Raw genomic sequence first — 16,943 nt, 5'->3', positions numbered from 1 at the left:
TGTGCTAGGCATATGCATATATATGCGTGTACATGCAGTCACAATTTCTAGGGCTTGCCTTCATAATGTAAATTTGCGTCTGTCTAAGAGCTGGAAGACCACTTCCTTTTCCTTTGGTTCATGTCAGTCTTCTGTAATAGCTCTTCAACACCAAGAAGCAGAGTATTTAGTGTTATAGTTAATTTGTCTCTTCCTGCAATTGTTTGTTTAAATAGCAATGAAAAGCCTATTGTATATGCTATCTGCATTACAGGAGACATGGTAGTAATATGTTCATAACAGTCACTTGATTGATATCTTTTGCTAAGATGTTGATGCTAGTATTGTCTTGATGTCAAAGGTCAAAGGAAAAGCAAGATGTTGAAAGTACATGTCTTAAAGAGCAGTATTCATTAATTCGAGGATGTGCTCCTAAATTTATTAAAACATTCTAGAATAGGAAAAAAAACCCACCCCAACATCTCTGGAAGTTATTTGAAGTGTTGACATACATTTCAGAGTAGAAGTTCCTTTTATGTTCCTGATACTAAGTTAATGGTGTAATTCAACATCAGTTTCACCTTGAGGTGTTATGTGCTATTTGAGAAAATACTGGCAGCTCTTTCAAGGACAGAAAACTGCTTGCAGACTCTGAATGAAGGGTAATTTCTTGATGAAGTTAATAAGCTGAACCAGGCGATTATTTTGCCATTCTTACAGCTGTCCTGATATGAATCCCTGCAAAAAAAGAGGACTAAAATGTAATTTCTCTGCCTTGGCCTCGTGTTTATAAAATAGCTGCTTTCAGTGTTACAGGTCAAGCTTGTACTTCTGTATTATTTGTTTCACAACTGAATTCTTAAATTGAATAAGAATATGACCTAATTTATCAGAGAAATGAGTCTAGCACTAGTTCCTTGACACTCTGGGAGGACAGAAATGGTCATGTTAGTTCACTAAAGTTAATTTTTGTCAAGTGCTTTTGGATTGCTATTTCTTAAACCCCTTGTCTTTAGATACTAAATTTGGGTAGTAGGTAATTTTTTGTTTATTTGTGTGCTTTTAAACTTCCTTGAAAAGGCCACAGAGCTGTGTATATTGGAGTTCACGTCCCACTTGGCAAGCCAGGCCGTCGAAGGCATAGGCATCGTGGGCACAGGCACCACAGAAGAAAAAGAGAAAAAGACAGTGATAGAGAGGATGGCCGAGAATCTCCATCATATGGTAAGAAGTTTGTTGTGCATGTTCTTCATGTCTCCTGAAAATAAACTTGTCGTAGCTACTCTGTGCTCAAATGTTGTTTGTTTTGTGTTATTTCTTTTGTTCTCGCTGTAATTAATGTCTTTTTGTGTACAATCAGACGAGGATTTTGTGGTTGTCTTTTATCTAAGTCAGAAACTGTTGGACTTGGTCCAGCTGCCTGCATGAATGTTCAGCAGCCTGCACTGAATAGGTTAGACTAGAGCTTTGTAATGCTCTTCTGTAGCATGAAAATCTGTGTTATTTAGATTAGACACCTTTTTTCAGATTGTGTAGTCGTGTATGCTTCTTCCTCTGATTTTTGAAACTAAGCATGTAGCTGTGAAAAGCAGCATTTGCCATGGTAATTTGATCAATGATCTTATTTTATTTAAATATTTACTTCAGCCTTCTTGCTGTCTGTTAGTAAAGGAATTGCACTGCCTCATAAATTTTTGGTTTGGATCATGAATTGCCCCCCACCCCCCACCCCCACCCCACCTCCTGTTATCCTCAAGAGAGGACAATTTTGTCATATCATTCTCTGAAATGAAAATATTTGGCAGGATGCTTAGCAGTTTTTCTTCAACATCCTAAGTCCTCTTTAATTCCTAAAGTGCCATGAACGAGCAGATTGTGGTGCAATGTTTGAATTTAAGTGTGGACACCATGCTGTTCACTATTACCTTTCAATGACTGGCAGCATGTTCTGCATGGGGCCAGTACAATCCTGAAACAAAGGATTTTTCAAATGGAAAAGCTCTTACAAATCTTTTACCATTCTCCTATGGTTCTTGGTTTCAACCATCTTCAAGGTCTCCTTTCCCAAATACAAATTATTATAATGGACATCATGTTTGTAGAGTCTTACTGTACAGGTTTTGAAGAAATAAGTGATATTAAGTTGACAGAAATTCAATTTCTCTGTTCTGGTTGCTTCTGTATGCACAGAAGCACAGGGTTTGGCCAGATTCTGGGGTGTGTTGGTTTTGGGATGGAAACAATCTGCTATAGACCTTAACTAATAATGAATGTTGTTTGCATTCAAGAGCACATTTCAGAATGATGCTACTAGATGGTGGTATATACCAGAACAAAAATGGTAAAGTAAATCTCAGTGTGGAATTAACTTTGTTAGTAATTCGGATCTTAACCTTTAAATCTAAAAGGCCATCTTCCTTCTACAGTAGAAGCCTACAGTTGTATATTCATGTATAACAGCTGTAAGAGTGATGTTTCAGTGAACAAAGTTAAGATTTTTTAAATTTGAGAAAATTAAAAAAAAAATTAAAATTGAGGTTTTCCTGGATTTTCCATTTCTGGCCTTCCTTGAGATAGCATTGCAATTAGTACATGTTTTGAACCCTTGTAATATGAAAATTCACTTGAATTGAAACAAAATCCTTGTATAAATATATGTATAAAAATATCTCTAGAATCACGTGGTTTAATTGGTGTTTTTTTAAAAGTTTTGTTCATATTAATTGAAATCTAGTACTTATGTGATCAATAAGGATATTTTAGTTTTCTAGCTAGTTATTGAGCCTGTTCCACTAGGCATTATACTATGAGAAGTTAAAATATTTTCTGGACACTTCAGCTACATAGTTTTCTACTTTACTGTGCTAATTTATACATACTGCTCCGACCATGCAATGAAAAATTTTATCCTACATAAATAGCAACAGACCACAGAAAAATCTGCTGCTCTAACAGTCAGTGCCTGGCTACTCACTGATGACCATCTTGAACTATTGCTTGGGCAGCTAATCTGTAAGTAAGGCTGTTTGTTTCCATCAGCCTGTTTTGTTTTAACTTCTTCAGTGTCTTGTGTCATGATGGTATTAATTATTTTGTTCTCAAAATGAAAACAAGGTTTCTAGTGTTTTGGTATATTAATTTCTAGGTTTTTTTAACCAAATTTGCTGGTGATGTTGATTTTCATATTGGCAATCTGTAGAAGAGCCCAAACCAATTGATTAATTTTCATAAACATGGATTTCCAGATATTTTGTTTTCAGAAACAGTGCAAAGTTTTTAGAGAGCCTTCTTTTAAAGACATGTATATGTTTCTTTTGTTCCTCTTCCCCCTTAAAGAGGATGTTGTCCTGCATATTTCTAGCTGAGGGCAGGAGATTTTACTGCTATGTAATGTTTCTTATTTCATAGAAGTATGAATTCTTCTAATTGTTTAGTTTCTACTTTTCTTCAAGACACACCATCCCAACGAGTGCAGTTTATCTTGGGTACTGAAGATGATGATGAACACATTCCTCATGATCTCTTCACTGAAATGGATGAACTTTGCTTCAAGGATGGAGAAGAATATGAATGGAAAGAAACTGCTAGGTATGTTTGGAGTAGATTGTTTCAAGGTATATCTTTATTTCAAAGTAACTTTATTTCAAAGAATTGCAGACCAGGTTTGGCTTAGAATCGTCACTGTCTGTAGGAGTTGTTTACTCAATTCATGCACAGCAACCCAAAACTTTAGTTCTTCTTTTCAAACTCTGAAAGAATCAATATTGTTTTCAAGAGACCTTCAGTCTTTCTGGTGCTGTGTTCTCTTCCTTAAAACTGATCATACCAAATATTTTGAAAAGTAGGAGTATGCGAATTATAAATATGGGTTTTCATCCACCTAGTGTGGTATTTGCAATCTCAGAAATTTCTTTAGTATATCATAGCCAATATATCAGTATCATTTTTTTTTCTCAAACATAAAAAATTTGGGTATTATTTTTTTTTACTTGGGTAGTATTTGATTAGTTTTTGGCAAATTTTATGCCTGGACATTACAGGGATGCCGTTTAGTTGCTTCTTTCTACCTATGCATTGTGATGAATTCTTCTGCATTCAGTACTTCCGCTACCTTGTTGCATGTTAACTTTTGTAGAAACTCAATTTGCATAATGCCTGTGAGTGGGAATCCAGATCAGTTTATAGTTTCACATGTTAATATTGCCTGGTTCTTAAATGTCTCACTTAGCAGCCTTAGGAGACTTGAACATGCTGTATGGTATGTTTCAGACGGCTTTATAATCCCAAAATACTAATGAAATTAAGACGCAAATCAGGCACTAAGGCAGTCAGCCATATTCTTCATGAGAACATGTGAATAGACAGGTATTGTTCAAGCCCAAAGAAACAATATGGGTAAAAATTGAAACAGTTTAGTGTGGTTATTAAGGCCTGATAAAAACATTAATCAGTTGGGCTGCCTGAGAAAATGAAAGCTGGTATGATTTCATGGGATTTTCTGTTCTATGTCGTGCCTAAGCCACATGGAAGAGTGGGATTGCTTGCCAAATTTCCTTCCCAGGAGAAATATAAATGTGTACCTGTGAACGCATTTCAGGTGGCTGAAGTTCGAAGAGGATGTTGAAGACGGCGGTGATCGATGGAGCAAGCCTTACGTAGCGACTCTGTCTCTGCACAGTCTCTTTGAACTGCGGAGCTGTATTCTTAATGGGACGGTCATGTTGGACATGAGAGCAGACACACTTGATGAGATAGCAGGTTGCAGCAAAAATTTTTAAAAATACTTTATTCCTAAATTTTGATCTATAACTTGAGGTGGTTTTGGTGATGTCTTTGTTCTTGAAAGTACTGTGTTGAAGAAACAGGTATGTGCATGCTTGCTGCACTTCTCTTGGTCTGGTTGAGAGGAGCTGGTCCTACAAATGTCACTTAAAAAAGTGGATGAGTAGGAGCTCCTTAGTATGTACTTTAGGATGAGGCCCAAAACTTGCCTTTATGTTCTAATCCCTTAATGTGTTCTCTGTCTTTGTTTCTACAGATGAATTGTAAATATCTGCCAGAACATTTTAGGAGTTACTTGTGCACTTTAGTACCATAATTATTAATCATATTTTGACTGACGTTAACTTGATGCCAGTAGTGCAGTTGGTTGTTGCACATCTGGTAATTTTTTCACCTTTATAAGAGGTGAGCAGAAATAAATGCTGTACATGTTGTTTGACCTACTGTGCTTAGTGTCCTCGCTAATCACATGGGCATTTTGGATACAATACAGGCAGCTTTGAAGACTTTCATACATATAGATATATAAAAATATATAGATACATGCACATATATATACATTATATATGTCTGCTTGCTCCTTAGAATTAGTTCTACATAATTTTCCTGGTATCTCTTGCTACAGGTACCACACAGTGGAATGCCTTCTCAGGAATCATATTAGACTTAGGGTTGACCAACATATGTGTGAAGGACAAGGTGTTTTGGCCTTAAAAACTTTGGGAGCGCTTGAAATGTTTTCTTGAAATGTTTGGCCTTAAAAACTTTGGGAGCGCTTGAAATGTTTTGAAATTTGCTCAGGAAATTGGTATTCCCTTCCTATTTTTCTGACTTACTGAGCAAGAGCATTCAGTACATCTTTAAATGTAAATGTAATGTTTTGATTTATAATTTTATTTTTGGTAATCCAATTTAGCAATAATCTTAATACATAACCAAAGTAGTTTCTTAATTCCATGTAACCAGCACTCTGAGTAGCGGGCACTTGAGTTGCAAGTAGGATGCCTTAAGAGATTGTGTGAATTTGTTTCAAGTTAATTTTAGGTGCCATTTTGAAGCATGTGGCTTAGCAGTGCTTGGTATACAAGTGTGCTGTCTTGTTTCCAGGAGCCAGCAATACCCAGTAGGTAATACTGTTTGTTACTCATAACAGGAGAGGGAGGGTGGCAGGTTTCCTTCTGAGAACCTGTGACAAGTGGCTGTTTGTTACTAGTGATCTCAGAAAGAAGCTGCATGTACTGACAGACACTTTCCTGCATGTTGTTCTGTTAGTCCGGACGGAGCCCTACCCTGAACCTGAACATTTTTCATTGTGAGAAATTCTATGCAATTTCAGTTTAACAATGCAGTTAAGTCTCGATATATTAGTTAAACCTGGGAAAATATATTTAAAAAATTGTACCACATAGATTTGTGTTTCTTAGTGCAGGTTGAGGTCTTTTATGAATTTGTTTTATATTTTTTATTATTTTTAAAAAATGGACCTCCAAGAAACACAGTAGGTATTTTCCCTGATATGGAGGCTTTATTTCCTGGTGTGAGCATACTGGTGAGATGCCCTTTTGAAACGTGCTATTGTTTGACAGATGAGTAGTTAGTTTTAGATTATATACCTAGACTTTGTTTCATACTTCTTCTTCTAAAGCATGTGAATCACATGAAGTTCCATAAAGAGTCTCAGTAGAGCATCTGAAGATGACAGGAGTTGTGTAATTCCTCTCATTCCATAGCAACTTTCACTTTTATGTAGTTGTATATACTTCTGAAAGAAGGGAACACCAGGTTAAGACTGTCATAAGTCTGTTTTCCATTGTGTTTGTCTTTGTGTACTCACTCCTAGTGTAGGTTTGTTGAGTACAATAAATACATTTTTTGAAAGTGAGTTTCCATTGAAATTTGAAGTAAATGGCTCAAATGACAAGGTACTTAGTACCTTACATTTCTTGAAATGATGCTACTCATAAATACCCTCTCTTGGATCTGCATGTTGTGCTTTTCTTATTCTCACATTTACTTGTTTAGTGACATCTGAAAATTTCCTGTGGATTCTTGAAGATGGTTTTGCTAAAGAGAAGACTTTTCTTTTAAATAGATTTTGATTTTCTTTTATTATTTGATACGACTACAGTGCTTGAGTGAGGCAAAAGAGAGATGTGATGGCTACCTATATAATTTTCTTCTTTTGTTATTATTATGTAGATATGGTTTTGGACAGCATGATTGCCTCTGGCCAGCTGGATGAATCCATAAGAGAGAAAGTGAGAGAGGCTCTTCTAAAGAGGCACCATCATCAGAATGAGAAGAAATTCAGCAGTCGGATTCCTCTAGTTCGGTCTTTCGCAGATATAGGCAAGAAACATTCTGACCCTCACTTGCTTGAACGAAATGGTGAGATAAGTTGTAGCCTCCAGTTCATACTAACCTGGTAAATGATTCTCTCACTGGGAGATGAAGGAAAGGTCAGCTGGTAATAACAGATAAGTGTTTCCTTCTTGATGAGCAAGGAACTAACAATAAGAGTGTGTGTGATGTGTAGCTATGGATGATATTTTTGAATTTACTCAAATATTCTACTCCTGCCTGTATACCATAGCATGCATTATTATTTTGAAGCATAGTAGTAGACATACATTGATATTGATCCTAATGTTTTTTTTTGTCTATGCTTAAATAAAATGTGCAATATTTGAGGAATGTCAGCTTTGTGACATGTGTCAGATGGATCCTACTTGCTTTTATAGTCTTTGCACAAGAGATTTAGTGATCATGAGTTCAGTGATGCTGACAGTTACTGTGTTTTAACCCAATGTTAAGTTCATTTGACGAGAAGTTTGCTATGTCAATGGTGAAGGTAGTACTGTTAGCTAGAACACTGTTTATTTTTATCTTGTTTCGTAGAGAAGGTTCTAATGGGAACAAAAATCCCAAACCCAAGAAAGGTATTAGCTGTGTTCTTAGATTCCTTTTTGAACCAGTTCCTGAAAATTTATTCTAGACATCCAATCCCAAATTCCAAATAGCAATATGTACTACAGAGCAGCTTACTTGGATTCTTGTGTCTTTATGGGACGTCTATTTTCATCTCTCTTTGTTTTCTTTTGCCTTGCATTAAGACACATGGATTTTTTTATTCTGAAAAATTGAAATTTTTTACTCTGATGAAAACTGAGTTCTGATTTCATGAATCAATCATTGAAGTGAACTTCCTTTTGTGTCTGGAAGGATGCCTCATTGCTTAGAGTATGTTTCACTTAGTGTTAGGTGCTTGTTAGGGGCTACATATGCTGGGGTATTCTCCAGTGAATGCCAGAGCTTGCTGATAGGTTTTTTTGTTAGCCAGTGCATATATGATATATGCTTAAATATTTCTCTAATAGTTTCAGATTTATTTTTTCTAGAATGAAAATGCAGCTAATTGATCTAAGAGCATAATGTCTCCTGTAACTCCTGACTTACATGTTTTGTTCAGCAAACATGAAAATTTCACACACACAGACTTGGTTTTGCCCATCCTTGAGCACCTGTATCCCCAGGTATAATCTTTCTTACCAGTTATCTTACATGTATCACTTCCATTTTTTAGGGCATTTTATTCTTAATACTATTTTTACAAGAGATTATGGGATATATGCTGAAACAAGAAACCAGTATAATATGATGAGCATGTACTAATTTACTTTTCTTTTTATTATGCTTTGGTAACCCTCTAATAAGCTGGTAAACCAAACATGCATATTTGCATATTAGTTCTTAGGCTCCTTAGGGGGTTGTGTGTGTTAGGACATGTTTGTGATTTATCAGGTATACTTATGGAATTTAGTTATTACTGTAGTGATTATTATAGGCAACCAAATCTGCTCTATTGGTCCTATTTTCTTTACTGCTCTGCAGTTTTGATATTTTAATAGTTGAGTTTTGAGGCTTTTGTTCTTAAAGCAGGTTTGTATCTGTAAGATCCACTCTTTGATTGTTTGGGGGGAGGGGAACATATGTGACCTTTACCTAGGCATGCTTTCTGCACCTCCTTCTTGTTAATTTTTCTGGGGTTGTTCAACTTACTGGTCTCTGTAGTGCTTGGTATAAATGTGAGAGTAAATGTGTATAGTTTGCTGTTTGTTTGTTTGATGGCATGGTACATGAAACCAGCATGTTTTGGATTTCAGGGATTGTAGGAGAACTCATCAGTAATGTTTTCAAGGAGACTGGTCATCCCAGGAAAAGTGTTTGTGGCAAATGGGAGAAACTAAACCTTTTAATGAAAGTACTAATATGAGCATAAACAGTCTCTCTTCCTGCTTAAGGAAGAACTGAAAAATCCATTACAAACTCCAGTCTGAAGGAACCATCACAAGACTGTGTTCTCTTCATAAGAAATTAGTAGGACATGGAAACTAGAGCGACAAAAGTAACAAGGGATTTTGGAGAAATGTTTGGTTTTAGCCATGTGGGGCTATTGGTAAGTCACAGCAAGAGGATATGGAGAAGGGGCTGTGTATCTCATTTTTGTGCCCTCTTCAAAAATGTATATTAGACTACAGCTGCTTGGGAAAATTCTCAATAAAACAAGACTCTTATTGGAAGACAGCTGCATTTAACATATTTAGATATGTTTGATCATGATCACTTTTTAAAAATTCTTTGTACATAATGGATAGAGTTAACACAAGTCTTGTACTATTTTGATTTTTTAGTTTATTTTTTGGATGGATTAGCAGCTGCTGTGCAATTAGGAATAAGGAATTATAGAAAAATTGAAGAGTCGGTTTCAAGAGATAATTTTTTTTTGTTAACAAATCTTACTCTGACTTAAGATAATACCTTCTCCCTCAGGTCTTTGGCATTCTAATTAGTACTCCTCAGTAATTTCTGACTTTCCTAATGTCTGGTATCAGATCTGCTCTTACCTCTTATCTTACTTGCATGAGTATGACACTTTGACCCATAAAGCTTGCAATTTACTATGTAAATTGTTAATGCATATTTGTATCTGAGTGGGTTTGGTTTGGTTTGTTTGAATTTAATATAATCTATCCCTTTTGTCAGCCTCATGGTGTTCCATTTGTTTTATCTCAGGGGAAGGCCTTTCAGCCTCCCGGCACTCTTTGCGAACAGGTCTCTCTGCCTCCAATCTTTCCCTGAGAGCAGACAGCCGTTTGTCGGTTCTTCTCAGTTACCTTCTTCCTTCTTCAAGAGCTGGGAGCCCGGCAGCCTCGAGGTGTACAACCCCTGTAACCACCCCTCAAAACACACCACCCTCCAGCCCTACCTGCAGCCCAAGCACAAGTGCCCAGCCAAGCCCGCTTCAGGGCAAGGAATTGCTGGTGTCACCTGCCAGTGATGATATTCCTTCAGTAGTAATCCACCCACCTGAGGAGGACTTAGAAGTGCAGGAAAGCCAGGAAAAGAAGACAGAGGAAAATATTGGCAAAACACCAGGCAACTATTGAAATTTAAGCTGTCCATGTGTGATGTTCTCTGCATCTGGATCACTTGCACTGCGATGTTTTTGGCACAAAGAAATATGATAACTGTTACCTCTGCCTGCATGTTTATCTCTTCTCAGTTGTGACTGTCTTCTTGTTTGGCATTTTTAACTTTTTAGCTTTTAACTAAAGCAAGCAAAAAATAATTAACATTGATTTGTGTAATTAAAAAGGAATATGTTTTTAAAATCTAATATATAAGCAAAATGTCAAAAATGGTGGCCTTTTCCTTTCACTCACCTACAGTTCATAGCAGGTTTTGCTTTGGTTTTGTCAGTGGTTCAGTTAATGTCTTAAACCAGTGTGTGATATCCTGAGATAGGTACAGCTGAAACCATGGTAAAGTGTTAGAGATGAATATGAAAAGAATTAGGAAGGATACAGTTATCAGTGGCATTCATAGTTGAGTTGTATCATGAAGCTTTCAAGCAGTTTTATTTTTGTTTTTGTGCTTTTTAAAAACATGACTGTTAAAACCAGCAGTAGTTAACTGATGAAATGATCAGGTTCAGTTCACCTGCAGCTGTTTCTGGATAGTTCTCCATTAGTGCACTGCTTCAGCATCAGACACTCCATTAGTGTTTTGCTGTGTTTGATAGACAAAATTGGAGACAGTAGTTAGGAGCTTGTAATTGTAGGCCAGAGCTCAGCAGTTTATTATTTTGTTATCTGCAAAGTCTTTCTTCTTTATATGCAAAAAGGGTATGTAGGTGTATAGAGAAGTTGAAAGAAACTGTTAGAACTTTCCATCCTTTCTTGAAATGTTTTTAGTAAAAGTTTCATAACATTTGCAGTCTGCATACGTACGGTCATACTAGCTTTACTTTTGCAAAATTACCAGCTATTTAGAAACTTCATGATTCTACCTGGCAGATTGTGTTTTTAAGGGGGAATCATCTTTCTTTTTGGTCATCATGCTCTTCCTCCCCTTCCTAGAAATTTGTCTTGCCAAAATCCAGCTTCTAGGTTTGACTGCTTTAGGCCTGTGCGTGTTGGGAGCAGTTGGCGCTTTGCTTGGTTTCTTCCTCAGCTGATTAATAAATAAGAGCACACTGTTACATTTAACAGTGGAAATCTGCTGAGAGAGAAGAAAGAGGCTGTGGTTATCTGCCTTTTTGCATTAGCAGCCAAGTCACTGAAAAGGAAAGAAACTACGTCATAGTTTCTTATCTTCAGTTGAAGTATAGAGGCCTCATCATTACTTAAATTCAGAAAAGCAAACACCAATCTCTTTTTCTGACTTCCTTATGGGAAATTAAGAGAATTCACATGACGATAATTCTGTCACAGGTCATCTTCCAAATGTGCTTTGAAATCAGAAGTAAAATAATAGCTGTAATTGTTTTTCCAGTTCTCATTTCTCTGACAGGAATGACAGCATGCCAGACACAAGATCATTATAATCCAGGAGAAGGCAAATAAATGAAGTTCAAGTACATGATGCTATTACTATCATCACTAGTAAGGCTTTCTACTAGAATCTCCAAGTCATGTTCAAATCAGTTTTGTTCCTCATGCAGATATTTCTCATAAAGAAAAAAATTCTGAAAGGCATGATTTCCCAGTTAATCCATAAGTCTTTCCAGAGAGTGATAAACACCAACAACGAAGATATTTTTGTTTTCTGGGGTTTCCCCTGCTTTTTTAGTTCAAGAAATTATCTGACCACAGAAAGACACGTTTTTTCCTTAGATTTGCTTTTGAGGACATTCTCAGACTATGACTTCAGGGCTGCAACTGGACCAATTTCTGTCTTGGGAGACAAGAGTCAAAGAAAACCCTGTCAAGGAAGTCAACTTCCTGGTATTAATTAAGAAAAAAAACCACACAAATCTTCCTGGTCCATTCCACTATAGGTTATGGTCTGTATCACCTCTCTAGTAATTCAGAATATTGCAGTCTCAACACATTTTACACATCTGTATGATTGAGTTTGGTTTGCCTCCTGTGAGTGTGAGGAGCTGTGTTAATTTTCTAATAGGGTTTTTTTTTCTGTATACATTCCTCTGTCATTTGCCTTGTGTTATTCAGACTTTTATTTTTTAGTTTTCATAAATAGCTGGAAGGTTACTGAACTTAATGTGAGTTACTGTAAAAGGAGGAAAAAGAGACACACCTTTGGTCTACCACTTAATTTTAGTCAGCCAGTCATCAATTCATAGTAAGTCAACTAGAGAAAGGCTTCTGTTAATAATGTTTTTTTAATTTTGTCATCAGTTGAAGATCAGTGTTTGTTTTCCCATCTTTGAACTGTTGAATAATGAATTCCATAGGAAGGGCTGGGAAGTGAGCTGCGTCACAGCTAAAAATTAACAGTTAATTCACCAGCATCACTGAGGTTTCTTAATGTCTGTAAACAACAGCAAAGAAGTCTGTTTTAAAAGGTCTTCTGGTCCACTGAGAAATGTACTTTGAAACTGAGTAAAATAACATTTACAATGGCTTTCCTCTTACAGTAATTGCTTCCTGAAAATATTGATTCAGAGAAGTTTGCATATTTGCCCTCTAGTAGTAATTTGAAGTTTTTTTTGCATTAGAACTGCATTGGAATTTAGTTTTAAAAATTGATTTCAATTTCCTCAAGTACAAATATGGTTGACTTCATATTTAGAAGATTTGTATTATATAATTTTTGCTTTTGTAAATACAGTTATTTTGAAATAGTCATGCTTAGATGTTGAACTCATATATTACTCATCTTTTTCATATGAAACAGATGTGAGACAACTGTATGTAATCTTCTTGCTTTCTTTTTTCTGTAGATAATGTTGATTAGATTTTTGTGATCACAGTATTAAGTGTAGTTGGCTAGAAAAAGCACATGATTTCTAGTGATGGTTATAAATACCTTAGTTATAGTTAGTAGTTATAAATACCTTAACTTGAGTTTATGAGGTTTTATTCCAAATTACTCCAGACTCACTTCACTGTAGTCTTTCAGCGGAGACAAGTGGTCCATCTACCTAACTAACATCAGGAAGAGTGCTGTGTTTTTAAGGATCCCCTCAGTAGCTTCATAACAATGAATTTCTCTGTCTTACAATCTGAACAGTACTAGTAGTTGTCCTTGAGTTTGCATCTACTGAACTGGAGAAGAGAGGGAAGTGAGTTCTTTTATTGATGTGAGATTGGAATAGAAGTGTTTCACTATTAAAGAAGATTAATTCTTCGGTTCAGAGTTTCTCTATAAATAGCAGATTGATGGATAATGTGTAATGAAGGCAGTCTCATATGGAAATGCTTGCTCAGGTCTGAAAACCTGTGAGCATTATTGTCTTGTGAGAGCAGCAGTCTGTCCAACTGCAAGCCCGACAGAAAGGAAAACTATTCACACATGGTTTAGGATCAGACAAATATTCCAGTGTCAGTGCCAAAACTTGTGAGCCTTGACTGTGACTGATCGGTGAAATTTTGAAGGCAAACCTTTTAGAAGAATCAGTATCACTTTAGTACTGAAATAATAAATATTTCTGCTAATATGTGGAATCCTTATTCTCCGTCCTTCTCCTTGATTGTCTCTCTGCTTTTGTTTTAGTCTCTGCTTGCTCTTGCTCACAGTGCTTTTCCAGAAAATGCAAAGCGATGTATTATGGCTCATCTTTCATCAGTTTTAAAAACATTCATTTACCTGTTTTGCTACAGAGAAGGGGAAAATTGAAGAAGTTTATTTATATGTCTTAACTTTTGTATGAGGCTGCTCTTCTGCAACAACTGTTTAATATTTCTTTCTAGTTATACAGACATCAACTCCTAAGCAGTTAAATACTTAAATCAACTTATTTCATATGTGGTTGATGGTATGATTCTTGTGAATAACATACAAATCTTGGAGCAGAAGAGTAAAACGTGGTTTTTTTTTGTTGGGGGTTTTCTTGTTGTTGTGTTGGCTCATTGTGCATGTTAGGATTTATGAAGGAAATGACAGCTTATTAACTTGGATTTGGTTTTTGCTTCAGGAAAAACTACCCACACCACTTACATCCCTTATGAACTGTAAGAATGAAAATTAGTGGTAAAGGCTTGGACCTGCATGTTTTTGTTGATATGATGACTTTTTGGAAGAGCTTTATGAAAACAAATATGGGGATGAAATAAAGTTAATTCGGTCATCATTTGAAATGCTAAAAAAAAGAGTCAAAATTGAGAAATTATAAACATAGGGGTATACAAGTAGTTATATAGCAGTAGTTATGATAGAGCAGTAGCCTGAAGATAGCCAGAGAGGGTTTCAGTTATATCTTGACTAGAGAGATGCTTGACCTAAATACAAACTTTCTCCATGTAATACAATATTAGGCTTCAGTCTTTATCTAGATGTGGTTTTGGAGGCATGTGAAAGCATGTTCTGTCACCTCAGCTGGAAGGTCTAGTGTAGACAAGCAAGAAGGCCAAATGCATTTCTAGTGCACATTAAACTGAACAAGCAAAAGCTCTGTAATTCAAAAGGTGGGATTTGGGCTTGGTTATGCATGCCTAGACCAGCTTTTAAATGTTAATTGAGTAGAGAGAACCATGACGCAACATGGAATTCAGTGTGTATGAATGCTTGGGTTACTTGCCTTTTGCACCCTTTACTGAACCTGCAATTCGGTGCTGCTGGCAATGTAGCAGGATTCATAACACAGTTTTGTTTTGGTGCAAGTGTTAGGGGGAGCTGTGTGTTGAACTTGAAAAACTTTGTGTGTACTCTTCAGCTCAAGCATATATTCCACACAGTAACATGTGGTTGGATGAATAGTGGGAGCTTAGGTCTGTTGATTGAAAGCATGGTTTGCAAGCTATCCCTCATGTAGTACACTACTTACTTTTATAGCTTAGTTAACTTAGTTGACTACATTCCTTGTAGTTGTAGCCTGAGGCTTGCTGACACTTCTTACAATTACAGTAACTGCTACACAGCAGACTAGAGGTGTTTGCATTTGGTGTCCAAGGACTTCTTAGTACGGTGAAGATGCTATATCCTACCTACTGAATCAGTTATGATTAAAGTGCCAGAAGTTATCTTTTCTGCAATTAAAGTAGCTGATGTTTTCTGGTGACTGTTTTGCAAATGGCCATCATTTGGGGCAATACCTAATTTTTTTAATTATGTCATTTTTTTGACAACACAGTGACTTGTTAATGTTGCATTTATGATACTAATGTAGGGCACTTACTGAATAATGTGCACTTTTGCGTTAAGCAAGCTGCCACATTGAGTTTTGGTAGTGTTGCACACTCAGTTCATTTCCTGCACCATTTTGAACTTGTCTCCTTTGTTTTAATTTAGGGCTGTTGGCATCTCCACAGTCAGCACCTGGAAGTTTGGACACTGGGAAAAGTGGAGATGTTAAAGCTACTGGGACAGGAGGAAGCAGAGAAAACAGCACTGTTGATTTTAGTAAGGTAAGTAACATTAAACACCTTAGTGTTTGGCATCAATTAACTATGTAGCAAAAACTGTGCTGGTTGTAACTTCCCCCTTAGTTACAACTAAGACATGTGTACCAGTGTACATATGAAATAGGTACTGAGAGATAACTTGTGTCACAATATGATCTAGGCTAAATGTGTCACATGTTTTAAAATTCTTCCCAGCGGAATGCTTCTCAGTATTTTGGTAACAGAAGAGTGCAGCTGCTGTACTTTCTCATGCAGATGGAGATATTTACACATCTGCTATTAAGGCTCTTATGAAAGTAGTTTTGTACATTGTGTTGTAACTTATTTTTCTAGAACTTCTTGTTGGTTCCTTTATTTTTTTTTTGTGAAGAGGGCTTTTAAGAAGAATTTGCTTTATATGTATAATGAGTTTCCTCTACAAAAGCTGTTGTACATCTTAGTCATTAGTAACACATAATACCACTTTCTAAAAGAAACCTTGTAAAAAGTCTGCTGTAAAACTCATATAATTCTTTCATAATCTAAATTTGCTGGGCAAGTTTCATTGTGGCTGTTACTATAAAGTTCAGTCAGAAGTGTCATCTATACTGTGAAAGACTGTAATAAAATTGTTTTGCCAAGTTAAATAATTTTGCTTAAGGAAAGTGAACTTACCCTGTAGTTCTGATCTAATCATGGCAGGTGCCATATATTCCTGCTCCTCTGTCACAGTTTATATATCTTTGCTTGGCCTGTCCTTGTGTACACCTGCCTTGTCTCCTGTTGGACAGGAGTCAGCCTCCTGGCACTGTAGTTGTGGCACACTTGGTGTGGGACTCAAGAGGCCATCTGTAAGTTCTCTAGCTAGCAGTGTCACTGGTGCTTGTGTGTGTGTGTATGTGAACACAGAGTTCATGTCCTGTACCGTTTTCTAATGCACTTCTGTAATTATGTGCAGAAATGAAGGTGAAGATTTTCAGCCATCATATTCTTTATGATTTGTATGAACATACAAATTATTTTTCAAAATTACAACATACTTGAAATACACGGCTGTGAAATAACTTACTGCATTCTAGAAACTGTGCGTAATTACATGAACTCTCCTTACTTAATTGTGCATAGATTTTGTTAATTTATGTCCTATCACAGAGTGTTTGTCACTATAATATTAGAAAGGTGATTATGCAGTTTGGAGTCTTCTAGAATATACTAGGTGTTAGTAATTCTAACTTATAGAAAATAGTTTATTATTATTTGGCTGGCTGGCTGGCTGACATTTTCTAAATGTGTTTGTCTTTTCTGTATTGTGGGATATTTAATTTGCTTTTTAATTTT

At 36.2% G+C, this 16,943-nt stretch overlaps 1 protein-coding gene across 6 annotated transcripts in view; it reads left to right on the top strand.

The window, feature by feature from the left end:
• SLC4A7 (solute carrier family 4 member 7) overlaps window positions 1-16,943 on the top strand; it is a 57,746-nt gene that overhangs the window by 10,097 nt on the left and 30,706 nt on the right. Inside the window, exons 2-8 of one of the 6 annotated variants that reach the window (XM_031058901.1) lie at window positions 1,060-1,203; window positions 3,432-3,567; window positions 4,577-4,737; window positions 6,961-7,149; window positions 9,835-10,197; window positions 15,514-15,629; window positions 16,397-16,456. In XM_031058901.1, coding sequence (XP_030914761.1) covers window positions 1,060-1,203; window positions 3,432-3,567; window positions 4,577-4,737; window positions 6,961-7,149; window positions 9,835-10,197; window positions 15,514-15,629; window positions 16,397-16,456 — 1,169 coding nt within the window. The remainder of the gene's footprint in view (window positions 1-1,059; window positions 1,204-3,431; window positions 3,568-4,576; window positions 4,738-6,960; window positions 7,150-9,834; window positions 10,198-15,513; window positions 15,630-16,396; window positions 16,457-16,943) is intronic. The other 5 variants (XM_031058904.1, XM_031058903.1, XM_031058902.1 and 2 more) reach the window with 5 other exon arrangements.

This window comes from Geospiza fortis, unplaced genomic scaffold (assembly GCF_000277835.1).
Source record: "Geospiza fortis unplaced genomic scaffold, GeoFor_1.0 scaffold231, whole genome shotgun sequence".
In the NCBI taxonomy this organism is placed as follows: domain Eukaryota; kingdom Metazoa; phylum Chordata; class Aves; order Passeriformes; family Thraupidae; genus Geospiza; species Geospiza fortis.
The sequence above is the reverse complement of the archived record's forward strand: the minus strand, read 5'-3'. Positions and strand labels throughout refer to the sequence as shown.